We start from the raw sequence: 25,830 nt of genomic DNA, 5'->3' as shown, positions 1-25,830 counted from the left end.
CCGCCAGGGGCCTGTGTCGGAAGGAAATCTAAGATGACGTTATGGGATGTTGTGGCTGTCTGCGTGGTGCTGCTCAGCACGGTCTCCACATCCCCGCTGCCCGCCGGTAAGACGCCTCCCGAGGGGCCCCCTTCAGTGGTAGAGGGGCCTGAAGACGATCACTCCCCCATCAGCCTGCCGCCTCCCTATGCTGTGCAAAGTGACTGTAAGAAACGTTCCCCTTCATAGTCACCGCTGTCTGTCTTACTAAACCCCTTTCCAGTGTCTGACCCCGCGCGCGGGGAGCTCGCTGCGCGGAGCGCCCCATGACTGAGTGACTACCACTGCGGGGCGGGCGCCCACCCCCAGGCACGCGGGGTGCTGGGCAGGGCGGGGGCCGGGGCATTCTGACTGAGGTGCGGGTGCTACAGCTGCTCCCATCCCCTTTGCATGGTTGTATCAGATGATTTATTCCCAAAAAACCTGTTTTCCTAGTTGCTGCTCCCCTGTGAAAGATCCATGCAAAGGAGGGGGAATTGCTGAACTGATCCCAGATAGGAAACACTTCTTTTCCCCTCTTTTCAGTTCTAAAAATCTCATTATTATTTATTGTTTGTCTGAAAATAGCACCTAGAACCCTGAGCCAAGATCGGGAGCCCATCCTACAAAGCACGGTACAGACAGGTAGGGCTGCTACTGACCTCAGTTAAATCCACCTTTATTCCAGAATAAGATTGTCCACATCAGACTTACACTGAAATAAAAAAGGGTTTTAGAAAACTGATGTAGTTAAATCAGTGTAAGCCTGTCTGTAGACCAGCCCACAGTAAGAGACAGTTTACAATCTATAGTCTAGGTAATAATAAATAATAATAATACCTAAACAACAAAAGGTCTCCAAGAAAAGCATTTTCAGAGAGCAGTGTGATTTCTAAATACACAGTAGTGCTCCTTTAAAGTTGGCATTAATATGACTCAGTAAGCAGTGGCAACATACACAAGTTAAACTTGGAAGTATTCAATTAACATGAAGGGCCTTGTCTTAAACCCATCAAAGCAAAGACCCAGAATTGAGACTGCCCACTATGTCTTTAAGTAATGCTCTTCTCTGCTTAGATACTGTAATTTACAGGATGCTACAGTTACAACCGTGTTGAGGAACACATTTATAACACATCTTGAGATTTAGCACAATTCTATCCCATCCACACAGACAGTGCTGCTCCTGGGTGCAAATGATGCAAGAGTTGCCTTCCTTGCAGTTACCCTTTAGTACCGACTTTCCATTCTCTGTTCCCACTGCTTTGGCTTCAGCCTCTCTCCCCTCCCACCCCACACACATCTGTGTTCTTCCTTCTCTAATCTTCTCTACTCTTTCTCATTTTTCTCCCATTGGAATCTTTCCCAGGCCTTGCTCTCCTCTCTTTTGAGCTGAACTTCTCACTGTTCCATGAATGACAGCATCCTGTCTGTCTCAGTCCCTCATCAGATGCAAGATGACCAAAAGAACTCCTCCCTAGTTTTCTTCTTCTTGCATGGATTGCTGAGGCTTTATGATGCTGCGATCTTCCTCTACATTGTGGTACATGGAAAGGAAGGTGTATGTGCAGTGGAAGATTCCACAAAACCTCAGGATCTGCTTTGCTGGCATTTGTTCCAGTCTCCCCTACTCTAGTTGCAGCTGTTTCAGTTCTGTAGGAAGAAAAAAGCATTCAGAAAGTTGTACTAGTAACTTTACATGACGACAAGTCAGTTCAGGGTGGTGAGATATCAGTGTTCCATTGTTCTGGGTCCTACAAATGAGGCCTAGAACTATTTTTTATAACACCATCCCTCTATTAAGACATTTTAAAAATATGTTATTCCACCTAAACCATCCACTCCACAGCAAGTAGAGGAGACAGACAGGTAGCAGAAGCACTAATCACTTACCCACTAGGTCTAGTCTATTTCCAATATGAGGATAACCAAACTTCTCATTGTTGTTTGGCTATCTTGTAGATTAAGGAGTGAGATGTCCATTATGTGGGCCTTGTGTTTCAGGTGAATCATGGCAGGATGAGCGAGCAGTGTCTTCCAGAAGTATGTGCCCAGTGTAGAGCCAAGCAGAGATGGACGATGGGTCTGATCCAGTATATCAGTTCCTATGTTCCTACTAGGGAAATTATCCTCAGAAACCTGAGCAATATGCTCTTGCACTGTTCAAACCTACAAGGGAAATCACAAATAGATGGGCCTGGGTGCAAAGAAAAGATGAGCATTGCTACTCACCCTGAGGTTTAAGCTGGATAAGTGAGTCTCTCTTTTTGTGTTCTTTTCCCAAGACTGGTGAAATATTCATGCTCAGAGAATCTCCTGTATTGACTACATCGGTGAGCCTGATAAATAGCAGGGGTTTGCTGAGCTGATTGGCTATATGCTGATATTCCAGCCTAATTAGTTAAATACCTTGATTCACTTTATTACTGTTTCTGTTTTAAAAATGTGTGGCATCTAGATGCCATTCTGAAAACACTGGGACTAATAAGCTAACAATATCCAAAATGATATTCAGGTTTCAGAGTAGCAGCCGTGTTAGTCTGTATTCGCAAAAAGAAAAGGAGTACTTCTGGCACCTTAGAGACTAACCAATTTATCTGAGCATAAGCTTTTGTGAGCTACAGCTCACTTCATCGGATGCATAAAGTGGAAAATACAGTGAGGAGATTTATATGTCACTGCACTTCTGCCCACAGTGGTTTTTGGGTTCCACCATAATAAGAAAGGGTGTAGGCAGAACTCAAAGTACTATAACTGGCTTTTGAGTCAGGGATTGTATTTTGATAGCAGGGTCTGGGGGAGTCTGAATCAGGATGGGATGAACGCCATTAGCGTGTAGGCAGAGGGCATGCTAGTGTATTCCATTTCACTGAAAGCTATTTTCACCATTACAATAACCAAAAAAAGTCCACTGGAGGTTTCGCCATGTGCTATTGATTTTATGTGGAAAGTGCTCATACCAATACAATACCGAGAGAGAGAGATCAAAGACTCAGGCACTTTTTAACGGGTTCCCCTTCCACAGTTATCTTCCTCAATCTGCTCTCATGACTTTGGTCCCATCCTCTTCCACACGTCATTTTGTGTGTGTGTGTGTCTCTCTCTCACCACACATGCATCCCAACACAATAAATGGGTTGAACACTACCTGTAATGGGATTCAATGGCTTCTCCTCCTCTTTGTGGATCTTCATCCTCCCTCTCCTCTCTGAAATATGCGTCGCTCTGCAATATGCTGCCAGGAGCAATGGTTAGCCTTGTTCCGGTTCAGCTCCCTAGAAGGAGGGGTACTTTGTCCAGCAGTGGCCTGAGCCATAGTTGGAGTTGTCAGCTCAGTTATACCAGGACTTTCACATTTTCATCTTTCCTCACTTTACTGCATCATTTTGTCCATGAGGTGCTCTGAGAGGTGCTGATAGTGCTCTGAGACCACAAGATTATGTAGCACCAAATTCAGATTGGCCTGAAAGTTTCCCTTGCTCCAGATTATGAGCAAGGTCTTGACCTCTCAATCTGACCAGGTGTACTGTGATGACCCCTCCATTTCAGATCAGTGGTCATAGAGTAATGTGCACCAGCAGTACAGGCTTCAGCTATATGATTAAAGTAGACACCAGCTTGTTCAATGTAGCCTGCACTAATTACAGAGCATTTTAAATCAGCCCCCTGCTTCTTGATCATGTAACCAGAAGAGCCATATGGGATAGTTTGTGACAGGGGGATAGAATTTCTGGAGGATATATGCATAATGTCACATGCAATACATAGGGCGATGAAGTGTGGGATATTTTGTTATAGTGATTGAAAGGAAGCTATACTAGTTATAAAGGCATGATCAAAGGGTCCTGTATGAGCAAGAGTGGCACACAATTAGCTTCTGTAGATACTATGTATTGTATGAACACAAAACACATTATAAATAGAACTATGCCAATAATTGGATACACAGTGGTTAAATGGCTATGTTCTTTAGCCCTACCTATGAAAGCAAACCTAGTGTTAGGCATATGTATTTTCTAATTGGTACATCAACATGGCTGTAACTGTAGGGTAAATGGAATCCCAAGTCAGATAGACCATTACCTACAATGTGATCACTGGCACAGGGGGAGCACAGTGTAAGATCTAGCTGTGTACTTAAAAAAAAAAAGAAACATTGTAGGAGCTTCTCTCTGTAAAAAGGCAGATGTTCTTATAAGTTGCAGTACCTGAGGCACAGTTAGATTGTTGACTAGTGATTTGATTTCAGGAATTTGTTATGTGTTAAAGATAATTTAGTGTTAGGCCATTTAACATCTTTAGCTGGAGCATAGGCTCTGACTCTGTAGGTGCTCCAGGACTCAATCACCCACTGAAAAAATAGGGGGTGCTCAGCGCCTGCAGGGCTAGATTAATCTTTTGTGGGCCCCAGCGCTCAGACCATGGCTCCACCCCCTACTGTGCCCTGAGGCCCCATCCCTGCTTGGCCTCTTCCACCAAGGCCCTGCCAGCCACTTGCACAGGGAAGAGGGGGCAGAGAGGAGTACCCACCCGCAAAAATAAAAGTCAGTGCCTGTGAGCTGGAGTGTTTTTATTTACTATATTAGAAACACAGAGGAAATGTTGAATAGCCAGGATATGATACTGGAATACAAGGTCATGAGGATAAGACTTGTCTTTATATTTTGATGCTATATAGAGATGAACACATTATTAGTGCTAAACAAATGATATGTTCTTATCTAAATAGACTTTATTCTATATACCATTTGTTAGACACATACAATACACCATCATTCCATTCTGTGTCAAATACAGTGTCTAATACATTCCCAAGGAGGGTGCTTAAAGAGCTAACATTAAAATGACTGAGTCCTTCAAAAGGAAATAAATGTACAAGTATATATTTTTCTCATTATTCATATTTTAAAACTATATATTTACTTAAAGCATATTCAAGGGAAATTCTTGGAATTCAGCTGTTCAGATGACCACGGACCAAAAGATGGGAAAGAAGTTATAAGGCTACTACAGTGTGATCCTCAGATGGATGCAGTTTAAAATATTGCGTAAACTGTTCTGATCCCCATTAGGATGCAGAAACTAGAATTCAGAAATAATAATCTCTGCTGGACCTGCTTGAAAAAGATGTAGAGTTGTACAGGAATCTCATAATTCTGAGATAATATCCTAATGGCAATCAGTAAGATAATATTAAATAATGCAGTTATATGAATCCTCAGTTTTATCAGACATTAAAATAGAGTGGGTTTCAAAATGTTTAGTGGTGGCAAAACCAGTTAATCCTTGACACTGGAAAGATATAACAGGACTAGAATGGATCTTCTTAGATGTAAAAGATGCATCTAATGAAAAAGCAATATATGGCAAGCAGAATAAAAGGAAAGATTTCAATGAAACATGGAAACCATTCCCTAGTTATAAAGATGGAAAACAGAAATAAACAAACCGCTAGATACTTTAGACAGGTTCATACAGGATATTCAGTTGCACAAAAAATATTACAGGAGACTTAGGGTGTTTTAAGGTAAAAGAATGAAAATGAACTATGTAATGATAAAAACAACGAGGAGTCCTTGTGGAACCTTAGAGACTAACAAATTTATTTGGGCATAAGCTTTCATGGGCTAAAACCCACTTCAGCAGATGCATGGAGTGAAAAATACAGTAAGCAGTATATATATGAAAAGAATGGAGTTGCCTTAGCAAGTGGGGGGTCAGTGCTAACGGGGCCACTGCAATCAAGGCGGACGTCCTCCATTTCCAACAGTTGACAAGAAGGTGTGAGTATCAGCAGAGGGAAAATTACTTTTTGTAGTGACCCATCCACTCCCAGTCTTTATTCAGGCCTAATTTGATGGCGTCCAGTTTGCAAATCAATTCCAGTTCTGCAGTTTCTCACTGAAGTCTGTTTTTGAAGTTTTTTTGTTGAAGAATTGCCACTTTTAAATCTGTTATTGAGTGTCCAGGGAGATTGAAGTGCTCTCCTACTGGTTTTTGAATGTTACAATTCTTGATATCTGAATTGTGTCCATTTATTCTTTTGAGTAGAGACTGTCTGGTTTGGCCAATGTACATGGCAGAGGGAATTCCTGGCACGTGATGGCATATATCACATTGGTAGATGTGCAGGTGAATGAGCCCCTGATGGTGTGGCTGATGTGGTTAGGTCCTATGATGGTGTCCCTTGAAGAGATATGTGGACAGAGTTGACAACGGGGTTTGTTGCAGGGATTGGTTACCGGGTTAGTGTTTTTGTTGTGTGGTGTGTGGTTGCTGGTGAGTATTTGCTTCATGTTGGGAGGCTGTATGTAAGCGAGGACTGGCCTGTCTCCCAAGGTCTGTGAGAGTGAGGGACTGTCCTTCAGGATAGTTTGTAGATCCTTGATGATGTGCTGGAGAGGTTTTAGTTGGGGGCTGTAGGTGACGGCTAGTGGCGTTCTGTTACTTTCTTTGTTGGGCCTGTCCTGTAGTAGGTGACTTCTGGGTACCCTTCTGGCTCTGTCAATCTGTTTCTTGACTTCACCAGGTGTGTACTGTAGTTTTAAGAACACTTCATAGAGATCCTATAGGTGTCAATAGATTCTGTTACAAATTTCAGTAAAGATTTTTTTAAAAGGGTATAAGGTCCCACCTCAACTCAGCTTAAGCATTTGCTTAATTATCTCTCTTTTCGGCACAACACTTAAATATGTGCTTAACTTTAAGACTGTAATTAAATTTCTTTGAAGTCAATGGGATTTAAGAACATGCATAAGTGCTGTGATGATTAGGATTTAAGCATCTGTTTAAAGATAAATACCTGTTAAGTGCTTTGCTGAATCCGGGCATAGCTGCAGAACAAAAGGGATTCCGAAATCTTTTCATAATGCAGGCCACGTCTTAACAGAGAATTTTTCTCATGGATATATTCCCTCTGATTCACAAATGGCACATAGCATATTCCCTCTCATAAATGTGAGGACCACCTTCGCTTCCATTCACAATCACGTAACAACTCTCTAGTGACAACAATTGCCTACCTGGAAAAGTTATATTAGGTCTGGATGTTTGGCCATATTTTAATACTGTGTGGAAACTGGGAAAGGATAACAGCCATCCTGTGAACAGACTCATCTCTGCAGGTCACTGTCAAGTGCTCCATGAGCTACCAGTGGTCCATGGATCACAGTTTGGGATGCCCTGCAGTAGAACACGTGGCACCTGTTTTAGTTCTATGCACTATTTATTGTAATAGTATGAAAACATTATCAGCTTGTATGCTAACAGGTTTCATACTGAGAAACATACATGCTAATAGTATGTTCATTATCCAGACACAAACTCTAAAAATGCTGAAATTTGGAAAGTAAAAGAGCATAATAGAAAAATATGGTATTATGCATAATGCAAAACCATCACTGAAATCAACTGAGATTCACATAGTCAGGGTTCAATCATGGCTTTGCTACAAGCCCTGTGCATGGGGGAGTATGGTAGTGTACTGTTCCAGGAACAACCTGGCAAGCAGACTATGAAAAAGGCACAATCTGCCTCCTGGACCTTGTGCCTGTTCCTGGGCCAGAATGCATTTGACTGATATTGATTAGATATTATGTATTTTAATTGGGGAGATAATTCTATATTTTTTGCCAATACATTTTTCACCTTGAATATGTTAATAGTAGTAGATTGGCAGCTAGGTCACTCTAGTGAGGGGCTTTGATGACATTACTTAGAGCTGAACTGCTGGAGGATTTTTGTACCAGAAATCCCAGAAGGAATTTCTTTGTATGGCCATCACAGACTACTCTCCTAGAAATCTCAGTAATGTGTGTATTAGCTGGCTACATGCTCATTGCTATAGTGCTGGCTAATAGCAAGAGGCTCATAGGTTTCAGGTACTGATAGAGTAATAAACACCTATTTAAGGTTCTCAGATACCATAGTGATGAGATTGTTATAAAAATAGTGATGAAACAGAATATTCAGCTTACAGACATGTGAACCTGCCTGACACTGGACATGTACTTCAGTGATACAGATTCCCATACTTGTTTTGTTGAACAATACAAGGGTTTAGAGAGGAGGAATGGTCCAGGGGTTAAGACATAAGAACGGCCATATTGGGTCAGACCAAAGGTCCACCTAGCCCAGTATCCTGTGGCAATGGACTGGGGTTCTGTTCCCAGTTCTATCACTGACCTGCTGGGTGACCTAGGGCAGGTCACCTCATCTCTGTTTCTTCTCTCACCCTTTGCCTGTCTTGTCTATTCACATCGTAAGCTCTGAAGGGAAGAGATGGTCTCTTAATATAGTACCTATCACAGTGGGGACTTGATTTCAGATGTGGCCTCTAGGTGCTACCACAATAGATATATTAAAATAAATCATAATGCTTTCTCTGAAAAACTGTCACATTATAATTAGTTAAAAGTAACACTTTTCCATACTATAAGCCTTTAATAAAAATCTATGTATCTATACTTATTCAGATTGGCAGGATGTACTTTCTTCAAGACTGGTACAACTATTGCCATTAGACAGTCATTCGGTAATGCTTCTTGCTCCCATACCTTCTTATATATTTTTCCTATTGCTTTGATAGCACTTGCCCTGTTGACTTTTAGCAGCTTAGCTGTTGTTATAGTCTATTCCTGCAGCTTTCCCATTTTTTAATGGTTCCACTGCTTTTTCTATTTCTTTGTCTGACGGTGGTTTGGTGGTGATATTCATACAGCCTTATATGTTGCCCTGTTTATCTAGATGTCCAGAATGTTTGCATCTGAATGAATACAAGGTTCAGCACTTTGTCAAAAATGCTCCTTCCATACTTTCAGCTCCACTTCAGAATTTGTCAGTTCAACAAATTAGCCTCTCTTCCCGCTAGCATCATTGGCCTGATTGTGTTTCCATACAACTTAACTTTATCGTGTATCATTTTCATATCCTGTTTTCTTGATGCCTCCTATAGTTGCTGAGCATCTTCTTTCCATAACTTTTGCTTATCCAATCTTTGTGATTTCTTCATCACTTTATGCAATACTGTACTTATTATCATCAGTACTGGGAAATATCATGATGTAAATAACTGTCAACAGATTATGACCAGTTTTAGGGGCAGCAGTAAGCCCCATGTGGCTTCAGAGCAGGCTGCAGTTGCATTGATCAGATATTCAGTCTGACAGTTAATGGAAAAAAGTGAGAATGGGGATTAGAGACATTTGTTGTTTTCATTGACTTCACAGAATCATTTGATTCAGTTTGGAGGGAAGCATTATGGAAAGTAGTAAAATCATGTAGTGTTCCAGATAGGATAACTGCAATTATAAAAGTTATGTACAAAGATTCCTACAGTGCCATAAGAACAAATGGAAAATTAAGCAATTGGTTCAAGTCAAAGCAAGGGGACAAGGATGCACCTATGTTTTCATCATTTCTTAAACTGGACATTAAGAAAGATAGGTGATTTGGATGGTGTAACACTGGGTAATCTAGAGTTAAGCTCTTTAGTTTATGTAGATAACATTGTACAATTGGCAGACACATTTGAATTAATGATTATACTCTACTTTGGAAAATTGTTGTAGTCGACTGACTTACAGTATATGCCAAGAAGACAAAGTGGTTGTATCTTGGATAAGGGACAATAGATGAATTGTTGAAATGCAGCAGCCAGTGAAGTCACAGAACAAGTAAAATATTATGTGTATTTAGGAAGCTTGATATGTGCTGATGGTTCCATCAAGAATGAAGTTAAAAGAAGATGTGCTTTAGATACAAGTGCTGCATAGAAGCTGATGCACAGAGATTGATGAAATTATGGACTGATAAAAACATTACATTTAGTACCAAAAGTGAAAATTTATAAAACCGGTGTACTAACAGTATTACTTTATAGTATGAATGGCAACTGCATTAAAAGGAAAAAAACATCAGAAGGCTGAAGGCAGTAGAGATGAGACTTCTTTGGAAGATAGCAAGTATAAGATGAAATAATGTTAAGACAAACGAAGAAATTAGAAGGAGAGTAGGATGTCAAATCAGGATATGGATGTCAGGTACTCAGCTGCCTCTGGGCTTGGTTGCCTGGCAATCACATGAGCTCTGCTGCCCAATAAACCCTCTCTATGTGACTGTGCTCCCTGGTTGGACAAAAGAGCCAACAGATCACCATTTAAGCCTTGTAGGAACAGCGGCACAGTGGCTGTTCAACGTGTTCCATACCTGCAGCTGCACCAGACCTGCTTCCAGCCCTAGTCCCTGCCTACTTCTGAACTCCTAACTCCTGGCTCTGATCACTAGATTGTCCCCTGACCATGACTCTGGTTCTGCTCTTTGGTTCTGTTCTGGTTCCCAACTCCTGGCTCTGACCATTGGCTTGTCTCCTGACCACAAGTCCAGTTCTGCCCAACAGATTCTGTTCCAACCACTAGGACACACCATCCACATCTCAGTGTGTGACAATGGGATTAGCGACAACTGAGAAAGATTATGATGGTGAGAACACTTCAGAAAAACAGATGATAGCATGCCAAAGAAAATAATGCAAATGCAATCTGACCTAGAGGCCAACCACCAACTAGATGGAGGAACATTTTATGCAGGAATATGACCAGGCTGGGCTTAATGAAGAAACAAGTCCTAAACAGGAATGAATGGTGACATTGTACTGCTTCCTGTGCCTGCAAAGATGTTCTGGGATGAGTTGAAGATGAAAAATCTAACTATCCAACAAAAGTATTTTTGCTGCTTGGACTAATCCTATCACATACCAATATCAAATTTAGGATCTGCAGCTGCCAAAACAGGGTCCCCTCCCCTGGGGCTCAATTTTGTTCTTACTAAAGTCAAATGGAGATTTTGTGAATGGCTTCAGTTTGAACACTGTCAGTCACTCAGATTGGCCAACTAGTGATCAACTGGTAAGCCAACTCACAAAGATTAGAGCCCTGCAACCTGATCTAAACCTGATGGGACCCAGGTCTGGGTCAGAGTGGGTGGGAAAACAACTGGATTCTCTCAGGCTCAGGTTGGGGTGAGTTGGCTCTCCACTTCCTGCCTTTGTGTGTGCCCCGCTCCTGCCATCCTCCATGACCTGGCTGTGCTGTGTGTGTTGCAGAGTGACCGTGCCAGAGAAATCTCAGCACCACTCTGTAGTGCACAAACAGCACAGCGTGGGGCATGCACAATAGGAAGGGGGCATGCAGCCACTGGCATATGCAGCTGCTGCTGCACCAACCCAATGGGCAGGAGGTGGCATCAGCACTGATTCTGGTTCATGGTTGGGTTGGAAAACAACTCTACCCTCTTGTGCTTGGGTTGGGTTGCGTGGTATTGGGTCCAGTTTGCATCTGAGTCAGGCCTCAAAATTAGGCCTGAGAAGTCCTCTACTGTAGACCTCTCACCTTGAACAAGTTTGTATCTACTTTACTCAACTCTCCTGAGCATGTTTTTCCCTAATACAGCCACAGATGACAGCAAGTGAAGTTTAGCAAATGGGATGTTTCTGTCACTTCTCTTTGGCCATGTCTATACTTACCGGGGATCGATGCTCCTGTAATCGATACAGTGGGGGTCTATTTAGTGGGCCAAGTGAAGACCCACTAAATCGACCAGAGAGCACTCTCTGGTCAACTCCGGTACTGTATCGGAACAAGAAGAATAAGGTAAGTCGACAGGAGAGCGTCTTGTCAATGCAGCGCAGTGTAGACACTGTAGTAAGTCGACCTAAGCTACGTCAATTCCAGCTATATTATTCATGTAGCTGGAGTAGTGTAACTTAGGTAGACTTACCCTGGTAGTGGAGATAAGGCCCTAGTTCAGGGGTTCTCAAACTTCATTGCACCATGACCCCCTTCTGACAACAAAGTTACTACATGACTCCGGGTGGGGGGACAGAGCCCAAGCCCTGGAGCCCAAGCCCTGCCGCTCCAGATGGAGGAAGAGGGGCCCAGAGCCTGAATCCCGCTGCCCTGGGTGGGAGTGGAGCTCTGGCTTCAGCTTCAACCATGGGTTCCAGCAAGTCTAATGCTGGCCCTGGCAACCCCATTAAAATGGGGTCCCAACCCACAGTTGGAGAACTGCTGCCCTAATTTCCTTCTTTTACTGGAAGGAGATGGAATCTGATTTTCTCGCAACTACTGTGAACTGAGAAGCACAGTTGAGGAGGTAGAAAGATAACGGGAAACAAATGCAAACCCTGTAAAAGGCTGGACACGAATTTAAAAATGTGACTTAATAGGCAGATTAGCCATAACTATCAACTGATTTATTGATCATACCCTAGCATATGATGGACTTTCAAGCTAGCGAGCTATAAAGAGAAAATCCTTGTAACCACAAAAGGAAAAATTACAAAAGCTATTTTAATTCAGTACTTTTTCCAATACTGGCTCATTGTATCTGACATTAAAAGGTCTAGGAGTCAGATGCATCAGGATACTTAACACTTCACCTTGATGAGAGACAGGTGACACCAATGACTGTGTCAGTTTCTATGGGAATTTTAAGTTACAGGAAAGAATGTAATGTCTCTTTGAGAGCTGGCAAGTCAGTGAATAAGGTAATGAACTAGAACAGTATTAATCATTTAAAGACAAACTGACCTTGGCATCTTTGATGTTATATTTTTTAATGAATAGAACTGACATGTTTCTGTTTCACTCTTTGCCCCCACACATTTTCATGCAAAGCATAAAAGCAAAGTCAGTCTTCAAACTGGTGTTATTTTAATTGTTTAAATCCTGATAACTTTTCAGAATAGCTAGTTTAAGCATATGTGATAGGTGAGTTTATTTCCAGGGATTTGATTCTAATTTCTGCTTGATAGGCTTATTACTGAAAAATATTTCTAAATGAGTCTTTTTTCCCCCTTCACAACCCATTTCTTTCTAGCTTATAAATGTATGCAACAGAATGATCAAAATGCTTGAGAGGCTAATGGGAGAACAACTGGACCCTCTTGGGCTCACCATGGTCAAAATGGAAGTAGAGTTTAAGTTGAGAGGGGTCTGAACTAAAACTTTGGACCTTATTTTGGAAAAAGGAGCCTTTGAGCCAAACCCAGGTCTGGATCTGAAATTTGCAAACAACCCCTACCATTATAATGGGCTGAATCAAACCCCCTGAACTTTGGAGTTAATAATGTAAATGATGTTTAGACATGGTAACATAACAACCATTTAAGATACATTAAAGCACTACGCACAATTCCAGTTAACATAGAAAGTAAAAAAATATGTACAGTAGAACCTTAGAGTTACAAACTGACCAATCACATACCTGGAAGTACACAATAAGACAGCAACAGAGACCAAAAAACCCAACCAAACAAATACAGTACTGTATGATGTTAAATGTAAGCTACTAAAAAAATAAAGGGAAAGCAGCATTTTTCTTCTGCATAGTAAAGTTTCAAAGCTGTATTAAGTCAATGTTCAGTTGTGAACTTTTGGACCATGTTTTGTTCAGAATTACAGACATTTCAGAGCTACGAACAACCTCCATTCCGAAGGTGTTCATAACTCTGAGGTTCTATTATAGATAAATATACAAAATTATTCCTTTCCTAAAATAATTGCATGGAACAGAAAAAATTGTTTCAATTCAAAATTACATTTTAGTGAAAAGGCATCTTTTACTGATAACTATTTTGCAATGAGTGGGATTTAAGCCTTTTCTCTAAAACCTGATGGCCAAGATTTTCAAAAGTGAGCACTTAAGTTAGGCTCCTACATCACTAATTAGACACCTAAACAAGTGATCAGATTTTCAAAAGTGCTGAAGATCCAGCTTCTCCCAATAAAATAAATTTCTGGTCACTTTTGCTTTGAGGGTTTTTTGTACTAATACTCTTGTCTGGGTTGTCACCACTGCAAGGGAATTTTTTCAAAAAATCTGTTGACAGTGGAATTAAAAGATTAGCTTTATAAAACCTGAATTTTGTGCCAGATTTGCTCTGATAGTTTCCCATTAAAGACAGATGGGACAATTTAGTTTCTGCCTTATTTGGAACATGGCCGTGTTGGAGTCTGCTGTTCCAAAATGACATTTGGACCTACTTTATTTATAAATTCTTCTTGTATGCAGTATAAATTGTTTTTTAAAAGGGGCTCAGGGCCAAATCCTCTCTGGCACTTGATGCCTCTAATCAACTGGAAATGCAGACTTGGGGAATGTAGTGGAGAACTTCCCCAGAGAACATGATGATCCTTTGAGAGCCATGGAGCAGAACTCTTTGGTGGCTCTCTACATAGGAAAATTAGTGGGGCCATTGTTGTTTGGCAGGGGAATGTGTGGCTTTCAGTGTTGCCAACTCTTTTAACTTTATCATGAGTCTCATAATATCTGATGTATATGTTAAAGCCCTAGCTCCTGGAGACAAGTGATTAGATGAAAATATCAGGTTTCATTTTTTTTTAAAAGTACATTTCTAAAATTTACCCTAATGGTTGTGGCAAAAGTATTGCCTGAGTGTACCTTAAAGTCTCAAAAAACAAAAGGCAAATAAAATGAACATAAGAATGGCCATATTGGGTCAGACCAAAGGTCCATCCAGCCCAGTATCCTGTTTGCCAACAGTGCCAGTGCCAGGTGCCCCAGAGGGAGGGAACCTAACAGGTAATGATCAAGTGATCTCTCTCCTGCCATCCATCTCCACCCTCTGACAAACAGAGGCTAGGGACACCATTCCTTACCCATCCTGGCTAATAGCCATTAATGGACTTAAATTCATGGAGGTTATCTAGTTCTCTTTTAAACCCTGTTATAGTCCTAGCCTTCACAACCTCCTCAGGCAAGGAGTTCCACAGGTTGACTGTGTGAAGAAGAACTTCCTTTTATTTGTTTTAAACCTGCTGCCCATTAATTTCATTTGGTGGCCCCTAGATCTTATACTATGGGAACAAATAAATAACTTTTCCTTATTCACTTTCAGCACACCACTCATGATTTTATATACCTCAATCATATCCTCCCTGTCTCCTCTTTTCCAAGCTGAAAAGTCCTAGTCTCTTTAATCTCTCCTCATATGGGACCTGTTCCAAACCCCTAATCATTTTAGTTGCCCTTCTCTGAACCTTTCTAATGCCAGTATATCTTTTTCGAGATGAGGAGACCACATCTGTACACAGTATTCAAGATGTAGGCATACCATGGATTTATATAAGGGCAATAAGATATTCTCCATCTTATTCTCTATCCCTTTTTAAATGATTCCTAACATCCTGTTTGCTTTTTTGACTGCCGCTGCACACTGCGTGGATGTCTTCAAAGAACTGTCCACGTTGACTCCAAGATCTCTTTCCTGATTAGTTGTAGCTAAATTAGCCCCCATCATATTGTATGTATAGTTGGGGTTATTTTTTCCAATGTGCATTATTTTACATTTATCCACATTAAATTTCATTTGCCATTTTGTTGCCCAATCACTTAGTTTTGTGAGATCTTTTTGAAGTTCTTCACAGTTTGCTTTGGTCTTAACTATCTTGAGCAGTTTAGTATCATCTGCAAACTTTGCCACCTCGCTGTTTACCACTTTCTCCAGATCATTTATGAATAAGTTGAATAGGATTGGTCCTAGGACTGACCTTTGGGGAACACCACTAGTTACCCCTCTCCATTCTGAATATTTACCATTTATTCCTACCCTTTGTTCCCTGTCTTTTAACCAGTTCTTAATCCATGAAAAGATCTTCCCTCTTATCCCATGACAACTTAATTAACGTAAGAGCATTTGGTGAGGGACCTTGTCAAAGGCTTTTTGGAAATCTAAGTACACTATGTCCACTGGATCCCCCTTGTCCACGTTTGTTGACCTCTTCAGAGAACTCTAATAGATTAGTAAAACATGATTTCTCTTTACAGAAACCATGTTGACTTTTGCCCAACAATTTATGTTCTTCTATGTGTCTGACAATTTAATTCTTTATTATTGTTTCAACTAATTTGCCTGGTACTGACGTTAGACTTACCAGTCTGTAATTGCAGGGATCACCTCTACATCCCTTTTAAAATATTGGGGCTACATTACCTATCTTCCAGTCATTGGGTACAGAAGCTGATTTAAAGGACAGGTTACAAACCATAGTTAAGAGTTCTGCAATATCACATTTGAGTTCTTTCAAAACTCTTGGGTGAATGCCATCTGGTCCCGGTGACTTGTTACTGTTAAGTTTACCAACTAATTCCAAAACCTTCTCTAATGACACTTCAATCTGTGACAATTCAGAGTTGTCACCTACAAAGGACGGATCAGGTTTGGTAATCTCCCTAACATCCTCAACCGTGAAGACTGAAGCAAAGAATTCATTTAGTTTCTCCGCAATGACTTTATCGTCTTAAAGTGCTCCTTTTGTATCTTGATCGTCCAGGGGCCCCACTGGTTGTTTAGCAGGCTTCCTGCTTCTGATGTACTTAAAAAACATTTTATTACCACCTTTTGAGTTTTTGGCTAGCTGTTCTTCAAACTCCTTTTTGGCTTTTCTTATTACATTTTTACACTTAAGTTGGCAGTGTTTATGCTGTTTTCTATTTACCTCATTAAGATTTGACTTCCACTTTTTAAAAGATGCCTTTTTATTTCTCACTGCTTCTTTTACATGGTTGTTAAGCCATGGTGGTTCTTTTTTAGTTTTTACTGTGTTTTTTAATTTGGGGTATACATTTAAGTTGGGCCTCTATTATGGTATCTTTGAAAAGTGTCCATGCAGCTTGCAGGGATTTCACTCTAGTCACTGTACCTTTTAATTTCTGTTTAACTAACCTCCTCATTTTTGCATAGTTCCCCTTTCTGAAATTAAATGCCACAGTGTTGGGCTGCTGAGATGTTTTTCCCACCACAGGAATGTTAACAGTTTTTATACTGTGGTCACTATTTCCAAGCGGGCCTGTTATAGTTAACTCTTGGAGCAGATCCTGTGCTCTACTCAGGACTAAATCGAGAATTGCCTCTCCCCTTGTGGGTTTCTGTACCAGCTGCTCCAAGAAGCAGTCATTTAAAGTATTGAGAAATGTTGTCTAAGAGAAGTCTCTGTCCGATCCATATGTTCCTCTGCAGCAATAGTCTTTCCCCCATCTCTTAGTTTAAAAATAGCTCTGCAACCTTTTTAATTTTACATGCCAGCATTCTGAACAGTCTGAACCCATCACTTATGATTTTTAAGCCATTCTCATGATTTTTGGGGACCCAACTCAGGACTGATGCTGCAGCTCTAGCTTCGCTCACTAATACTGCTGTTGGCAGCCCTAGCTGCTGGAATTGTACTGCAGTTCCAGCTGCCTCCAACCGAGGTTGCTCTGCCTGGGCAGAGCTGAGAAGCAGTAGCCCACATGGGCAGAGGAAGCTGTAGGGAGGGTGCTCAGGGGCAGCACCCGCTCCTTGCCCCTTTCACTCCCCTACGAAATGCTGCTCTCTGCAGTCCATCCACTGCACTGGGCTCCTTACCTGGGGGTAGGAGAGAGGAAGGGACATTGTCCCTGGGCGGGGGCAGCTGGGAATGCACATGTCCAGAGGAGGGACAGAGCAGGCAGGGGATTGAACCCATTGGATGGAAGGAGCTAAGTGGGGAGGGAGCTGGTCAGGGGCAGCACCTGGGTGGAGAGAGGAGAGAAGGGGATAGTGTCCAGGGTAAAAAGCTACCGAAAGTTCCCTGGGCAGGAGTAGGGAGGGTTTAGGGGAGCCTGTCCAGGGAGAGGTGGGATGAGGCCCTCCAACAGTCAGTAGTAAAGGGAAGCAGGATATGTTCAACATCACCCTTTTGTTTATTTTTGAGTTTCAGAGTAAGTTCAATGAAATGTACATGCTGCGCACATGCATACACACACGAGTGATTCCCACCATGAGTTCAAAAATCAGAAAACAGACCTAAAAATGTGATGTAAAAATAAAATAATCTCATGATTTTTAAGTCAGTTTCATGATTTTTGGAGTCATCATCTTTGAACTTGCAGGGCTGGCAACACTGCTGATCCTATTACCACAAGCCTCACATACAAGGCCCTGTTGAATTGAATGGTCCTTTCTCCTGTGTATGGACTGTAGGTGAGACTGCAAACCAGATACACAGAAGTCCTACACCATACTTTGAGCTTGGAAGGAGGATGTTTAAGACCATAAATGCCCACATATTTCCCACATGCACAGCCCTTTCACTCAGGCTCTGTGTATGTTCTGTTCTATTTTATTCTATATAAATTCTTGTACGTCATTCACCTGAGCACCTTCCAGTAGTGCACTAAGCAACATAACTACCATAGAATCACAGGACTCGATGAGACCTCAAGAGGTCATCTAGTCCAGTTGCCTGCCACTTGTGGCAGGACTAAGTATTATCTAGACCATCCCTGACAGGTGTTTGTCTAACCTGCTCTTAAAAATCTCCAGTGATGGAGATTCCACAACCTCCCTGGGCAATTTATTCCAGTGCTTAACCACCCTGACAGGAAGTTTTTTCTGATGTCTAACCTAAACCTCCCTTGTTGCAATTTAAGCCCATTGCTCCTTGTTCTATCCTCAGAGGTTAAGAAGAACAATTTTTCTCCCTCCTCCTTGTAACCTTTTATGTACTTGAAAACTGTTATGTCCCCTCTGTCTTCTCTTTTCCAGACTAAACAAACCCAATGTTTTCAATCTTCCCTCATAGGTCATGTTTTCAACACCTTTAATCATTTTTGTTGCTCTTCTCTGGACTTTCTCCAGTTTTTCCACATCTTTCCTGAAATGTGGTGCCCAGAACTGGACACAATACTCCAGTTGAGGCCTAATCAGTGCGGAGTAGAGCGGAAGAATTACTTCTTGTGTCTTGCTTACAACACTTCTGCTAATACATCCCAGAATAATGTTTGGTTTTTGTTTGTTTGTTTGGGTTTTTTTTGCAACAGTGTTACACTGTTGACTCATATTTAGCTTGTTGTCCACTATGATGCCCAGATCCCTTTCCTTCTTAAGTGGAGTACTTTGCATTTCTCCTTATTGAATTTCATCCTAGCATCTGTCACATGTTTGTTCTCTCATCCGCTCTCCAGGGGGAGAAGTGTATGCAGTGGAATTCTTGATTTTAAAATATATAAATATACATGTTGCTATGTATTTCTGTTAGAGAAGGCAGGTCAAAGAAAGGCACCTTGCACTTACAGAGAAAGGTGGTAAGATTTGGATGGTCCTCAGTTCCTGGAGGAGTTCATTCCACAGTCTTGGACTGGCCCCAGAGATAGCTCTGTCTCCTGCACAGATGAGCTTTACTTTATTGTAGTGAGTTCCATTGTGCCACAGGAGTGGAGTTGTCAACTATGATCTTTATCCAGGCGCTTTAGGCAGTCTGTTAGATATCCTGGGGCCCAGGTTAATGAGTACCTTGAAAATAAGGACTGAGAATGTGAACTTGTATTCTGTAGGGAGCCAGTGTGGAGAGTGGAGGATAGGTCTGGTGTGTTTGTGGTACCTTTGTTGAGGAAGAGATGTGCTGCAGCGTTCTGTACTAGTTGGAGTTTCCTAAGTGCTGAAGTCTTTGTGCCCAGATGTATTGCATTGCTGTAGTCCAGACAAGAGGTGAATAAAGTGTGAATAACTGAGGCCAAGGCATTATTTGCCAGGACAGGATGGAATCTCCTAGCCAACCAGAGACAGTAAAAGCATTATTCACAGATGCTGCTATGTGAGAGCTTGGGTCAGTGAGGCACCCAGGAGCATGCTTAAACTATGGACTGAATTGACCAATTGTGGGTGTGTATCTTCAACCAAAGGAGACTGCACTGTGGCTGCAAACTCTTCAAAATGCTTTTCTCTGCCCACCAGCAACAGCTCTGTCATGCTCAGCTTTAGCTTCAACCAGCTGTTCTTCATCCATGAGCTGATCTCATCTAAGCACTGGACCATCTTGGTGGTGATGGTGTGGTCCTGTGTTGGAGAAGGAAGTGTACAGCTGTGTGTGTGTTTAAGGATCTGACCCTCTGAAAGCAACTTCACAGATGGCAATCTGCTCTGGCATCTGTGAAGATTTTGTCAACACAATCCACTACCATCCTACCTGTCATCCAGCTGTTGAGGGGTAAATCCACAGGTATCTTCCCTCTGATCCTTGCAAAGGATACATGCCTTCAATGACAAAGTTCTGGCACTGTGCATGAGGCAAGAACTCCTGTGGTATATTTATTTATGTATTTAGATTAAATAATAAAATGATACCCATATAATGGCTCCAGTCATCCTTTCACTTAAGCTATGTCTACACTACCGTGGTAAATCGACCTATGCTATGCAACTCCAGTTATGTGAATAACGTAGCTGGAGTCGACGTACCTTCGGTTGAGGTACTGCAGGAGGTGAAAGGGAGAAACTCTCCCATCAACTTACCTTACCCTTCTTGTTGGGGGTAGAGTACAGGGGTCGACTGGAGAGCGATTTGCTGTTGATTTGGCGGGTCTTCATTAGACCCGCTAAATCGACCCTGGTGGATCGATCTCAGAGCGTCGATCCTGGCTGTAGTGTAGATGTAGCCTTAGTTAAATTTACAGCATAATAACTTGAGCTTGTTGAGAGTCCGAATTTCTATCCCACTGGAAATGTCCGAATTTCAAAATTGGTTTGGTTTCCAATTGGTATGAAAAGTTGAAATCTCAGAATTTTTCATGAAATAAAATACTCCTAAAATATTTAGTTTCAGACTGTCAAAATGTTTCATTTTGATATACTGTATTTTAGCATATCAAAACATAAAAGTCAAAATGAAATGTTTCAATAATTTCCCATGAAAATTTTAACAAAATGTACATTCCTGCCAAAATTGAAAATTTTGGCAAATCATTATTCTCCGACAGAAAACTCTTCCACGTGAAAATTTTCAACCAGCTCTGATAACAACATCCTCAGCTGCATCAGAAAGCAAGCATTTAGCCAGGGGCAATAACTCAACTTGACCAGCAAGTTAGCTACAGACAGCTTCTTTCTACCACTGCCATCATTCCAGGAGCATATCCTTTATCCATTGTTAGTCCTTCTAAACAGAATGATAATCAGAGGGAGCCCTTATCTACAGTAGACCAGGAAGGTCTATGTGACCATTTTACAGTAGGTCTGCTCATCTAACATTTATACCTTGTCACATTTTTCTTTCCCAGTTTTTGGACCTGCTATGTATAGTTTTTGAAATAAATTGATAGAATAGCTTCCATAGGCATGACATTTTGTTGAGTTATAATATTGGTCAAGTTGTAGTGGACTTTGATTAAAACTTCTAGGAGAAATAAAAATCACCATCCACATCTAACAAACCTGTTCTCTCTTTCTTTTTCAAATAGCTAACATGCCAGAGGATTATCCAGATCAGTTTGACAATGTAGTGGACTTTATTCAAGCCACTATAAAAAGACTAAGAAGGTCACCAGATAAACAAACTCCAATTTTTTCTAAGCGGGAGAGAAGTCGGCAAAATGCAGCAGTTAATACAGAAAATTCCAGTAAAAAGGGACGGAGAGGTCAAAAGGGCAAAAATCGAGGTTGTGTCTTAACAGAAATACATTTAAATGTGACTGACTTGGATTTGGGATATGAAACCAAAGAAGAGCTGATTTTCCGGTACTGCAGTGGATCTTGTGATGCAGCCGAGACCACATATGACAAAATTTTAAAAAATTTAACCAGAAAGAAAAAGCTGGTCAATGATAAAGTGAGGCAAGCTTGCTGCAGACCCACTGCCTACGATGATGACCTTTCATTTTTGGACGATAACTTGGTTTACCATATATTGAAAAAACATTCCGCTAAAAGATGTGGATGTGTCTGATTTTTTTTTTTTTGAGATTATTACAATATTGCATTCCTACTACAATGCAAAGAACAGGACCAAGGTTCCCAAGGAAACTTCTGTTCAGAACTGAGAAAGAGGACCAAGGATGTAGGAAAACAAATGTCATGGGAGCCTGGTAGGACAAGATCCAGCACAGAAAACTGGACAGGATAGAAAAGTTGGAACTTTTAATTTCTACAGGAAAGCAAATAAAAGGCATCAAAGCTCAGGGGTGGAGTTTCACAATGGATGGGTGGAGGTTGCTATCACTATTTCATTTGACATGGTCCACTATCAACGAGAGTTGAATCAGCTAGGAATGTGCTTAAAAACACAACCTATTAAATATCATGCCTTGTTCTTTTTTTTATTAAGTTATAAAAACAGGGGTAGCATTAATAATGGTAAGCTCAAGTGGTATTAGCTTCACTCCAAGATACTGTAATATTGCTTGTTAAATGGTTATTCCAAAACACTGGAGATGCCTGATTTAACCTTACACATATACTATGTAATAAAAAAAAGTTAAGTGTCAAAATTAATCAACTAAAGTTCATCTGGGGAAAATCAATGCAAAACAGTTTCACTTACTGTTTGATTTAGGTTATTTATAGCTCACATTTCTTCAAAACAGTTAAGTATCAGATTTAATTCTTCTATTACCTCTGAAAACAAGTTGTGTTTTTAAGCACTCACTCCTAGTAGAATAATAGAAACAATGAGCCTGGCTTACACAAATGCAAAATATGTTTCTTTTGGTTTACAAAGGATTAATGTCACTTACATAACTCCTTTAATATTTGGTCATTGTGAGTGAACAGACTACTTGATGCAATGCATCCATTCAAAGACATAAATATACAGAAGATATTTATTGAGATTTAAGTTATTGTTATTTATTACAGTTCAATAATGAGTTTCCGTTCCTTATTTATTAAAGTTTTTTTCAAAGGTGCCAAAGTGGAATGTGCTCGCAAGATACAAAGACAGTTAAGCTGGGAACAAGGGGCCATGCTTTTAAAAGTATTAACAGTTAACTTGAAAGCAAAAAATCACTGACTTTACCTTTTTTAACAAAACCATGTTTAAAATCACAAAATAGAGGGCCAAAATCTGCAATCCATATTCATGCTGAATAACATTTATATGAGTAACTCCATTACTACCCGTATGAGTTAGTGACACTCCACATGAGTGCAAGTTGTAGAATGGGGGCCATTATTATCAATTTGTTAGAAAAAAATAATTATATTAATATTATAATGTTGATGCAGTTTCTCTCACAAACACTTCTTCTGCCAACTGATCTCATAACTATGATTGACAAATGAAGATTAATCACACTTTTGTCATTTTAATTTCATGATATATTTGTTTTTTCTTTCCATATAGAAAAGGTTAAATCCCTTTTTATAGTTAGTCCTGGATTTAATGTAGACTGAAGGTAAACAAACTATTTTGTTAAATAACCAGTGTTTTATATAATTTGCTGAAACATTACAGGATTAAACTGGCATAGTAAAAACCATTTTAAGTTTTCATCTAAGATACTGCTTTAAGGTGAAGGAGGTTATGTATCAAGTGGATTAGCACAAATTATGAAGCTGGAGGTTCATTTATTAAAGATTAGCAGAAGTGTATTTATACTAGACATAATAGACAACTGAAGTGAAGACTTGACTCCCACAAAAACAATATCCAGCAAAGAACCTACTGAACAACAACAACGATTAGGATCATAACTTATCCGATCCATGCAATGGCTCCATACTTATTCTGTTCCTTTTAAGTGCATGGAATCTGCACTGATACCAGTGGGGAAGGTCCCATGTTTGCAGGGAGAAAGAAAGGAAAAACACAAAGATCCACCATCATGTGGCTTAAAGGAGAATTTTGCCCTAAATCAAGTTTCTTCACTAAGGTCCCAATCCTGCAATTAATGATAAGTGAGCACAGTCATCTTCATGGGCTCTGAATTCATAGCAATCCACCACATGCAATCAATTGCAGGATGACAGTCTAAGGCCCCACTCCAGCAAAGCACTCAAGAGCATGAATAGTCCCATGGAAGTCATTAAGCACATGTTTAAGTGTTGTGCTGGGTCAGGGGATTAACCACTGTGTTGGGCAGCATACAGAAGTCAAAGCATCATCTGCATTACTTGCATAGTACAATCCTGGCTGTGTGATGAGTCAAAACTCAGCAACACTGTGGTTAGCTTACGCTAGCTTTGAGCACAGAAATTATAAGTACTTTATCACTTGCTATGGTACTTCATTGATGGTTGACAGCTTGCCTCAAGCAACAGCCTAAATAGGTTTTAATTATAGCAGGTCACTATGTTCAAACTACAAAGGGTAAAGTTTGTGATTTTTTAAAAAAAACTTATCAAGAGCAGGAGTATGCTTCTCTGGAGGATTTTACTTCACCTACAATTTATGTCTCAGTTATTTGTGTTAATCAACCAAAGTTCTCTACAGACTTTATTTTTGTACAATATTCATTTTATAACTTTTTACAAAATAAAACTCATTTCTATTGTTGTATGGATGTTTATACTTCTTGCACATCCAACCTTTTCAGAGAGCTATGATCTTGTCCTTTTTACAATCCAGAGGGGAAATCCCAAATGAAGGCAAATTTCTATGTGGAAATCTCCTCATCCATTGTACCCATTCTGAACTGTGGCTCAGACATTGGAAGGGGATGCCAAATACACATTAGTCAAACATATTGAGGTAAACTAATCTCACCATAGCTCCAAAAAAGCAACTGTAAAGACTGTAGCATTTTGTGGCCTATGGCACACACAGCAGGAAAAGGAAATGTATATCACACACTTTTCCTGCTGTAACATGTTACTCAAACAGTTTCTAGCCAGTCCTAGCCTGTGGCATAGTCCATCTGTGCAACCTGCTACAGTCCAACAACTAATATGTGACTTGCCTTTTGCTTTACTGATGTGCTACTAAATCAGCCTTGCAAGATTCCATTCACCATGTCCAAGTAATTTTTCTTTTTCTTGATGGGAAAATACAATATTAAGATTTTTCATTATCTTCAGCTATCAGAGGAAAAATGAAGGGTGGGGGTAGATTTGGTGCCTGGGCTGGTAAATTTTCACAGAAGTTTGCCTAGGTCACATTAAATGCTACAGCTCCAAACATCATCTGTAAACAGAAGCAACCAAGGCAGGGACTGCTGCACTGGGAGGAAAGGATAAAATGGGGCCAATCTCAGATCAGCTTTCCCCCCTGCCCCAATACTACCTGGATATAGAATTGTACAGAGGAGATCACCTTACACTGGGGCCACTAAGACCTAGCCGGTGCCTCCCTCTCCACCCCACACCGATATGTGGCCTTGAGAGAAAACTGCAGAGAGCAGGTTGCCAAACTAGTAGTAAGTAAGTGACTTTAGGCTTGGGAGTTGTTTTTGGTTTTTTGTTTTGAACTTGGGTGGGATTTTTCATACCGTTGTAGTGTGGATTTTTTTCTGCTTTTCTCTGTGGCTGCATTTTTTTTTTCTTTGACTATGTCCCACACCCAGCACAATGATATTTTCGCTCAAACCTCAGCCAGCATCATGATCCACGGATACAAATCTTCCCCCTGCCCTCTCTGCTTTTTTGGGGCTGTTTGGGCAGGTTTTTTTGACCAGTGTTGTTTTGAGGATTGTTTCTGGCAACCCTCATTCCCTTTGGAAAGAGAACTTTCTATAGTTTTGACTGGACTTTCTATGCCCTGTGCTGACTGGCTGTTTGCACAACTCTTCCTCTCTCAGTCTCCTTGCCTCAGCTTCACTCTCCACCTGCCCTGTCTTCCTCACTCCCCTTCCCTTCAGTGTCCTCTCTCCCTTCCATTTTCTTTCTGTTTAGTTTATCCCCTCCTAAGTAAACACCCTCCCTCCAAAACTGAGGCACTAAGATGACATTTGCTGCCATTACATTGTTCACTCTGCTTGTGTGTTAGACCTTTTCCCACACCCTGTGTCTATCTTGTCTATTTAAATTATAAACTCTTTGGGGCAGGAATCATCTACTGTTCT

General features: G+C 40.7%; 1 protein-coding gene across 2 annotated transcripts; it reads left to right on the top strand.

Annotated features, from left to right (window-relative positions):
• Nucleotides 1-33: 33 nt before the first annotated feature.
• On the top strand, nucleotides 34-21,786 carry GDNF (glial cell derived neurotrophic factor). 2 transcript variants are annotated; one of them, XM_073343804.1, is made up of 2 exons: nucleotides 34-106; nucleotides 21,295-21,786. In XM_073343804.1, the coding sequence occupies exons 1-2, from the start codon at nucleotides 34-36 to the stop codon at nucleotides 21,777-21,779; spliced, it is 558 nt and encodes a 185-aa protein (XP_073199905.1). In that variant the 3' UTR covers nucleotides 21,780-21,786. The 2 variants fall into 2 exon arrangements, with proteins under 2 accessions (XP_073199905.1, XP_073199904.1); XM_073343803.1 differs by having other exon boundaries at nucleotides 34-205.
• Nucleotides 21,787-25,830: the final 4,044 nt, after the last annotated feature.

This window comes from Lepidochelys kempii, chromosome 5 (genome assembly GCF_965140285.1).
Source record: "Lepidochelys kempii isolate rLepKem1 chromosome 5, rLepKem1.hap1, whole genome shotgun sequence".
In the NCBI taxonomy this organism is placed as follows: domain Eukaryota; kingdom Metazoa; phylum Chordata; order Testudines; family Cheloniidae; genus Lepidochelys; species Lepidochelys kempii.
This window is presented reverse-complemented; position numbering and strand designations above follow the sequence as displayed.

Coding starts and splice junctions, on each gene's coding strand:
- GDNF (XM_073343803.1), top strand. CDS start 34: ATGACGTTATGGGATGTTGTGGCTGTCTGCGTGGTGCTGCTCAGCACG. Junction 206..21,294: donor CTATGCTGTGCAAAGTGACT/GTAAGAAACGTT, acceptor TTTTTCAAATAG/CTAACATGCCAGAGGATTAT.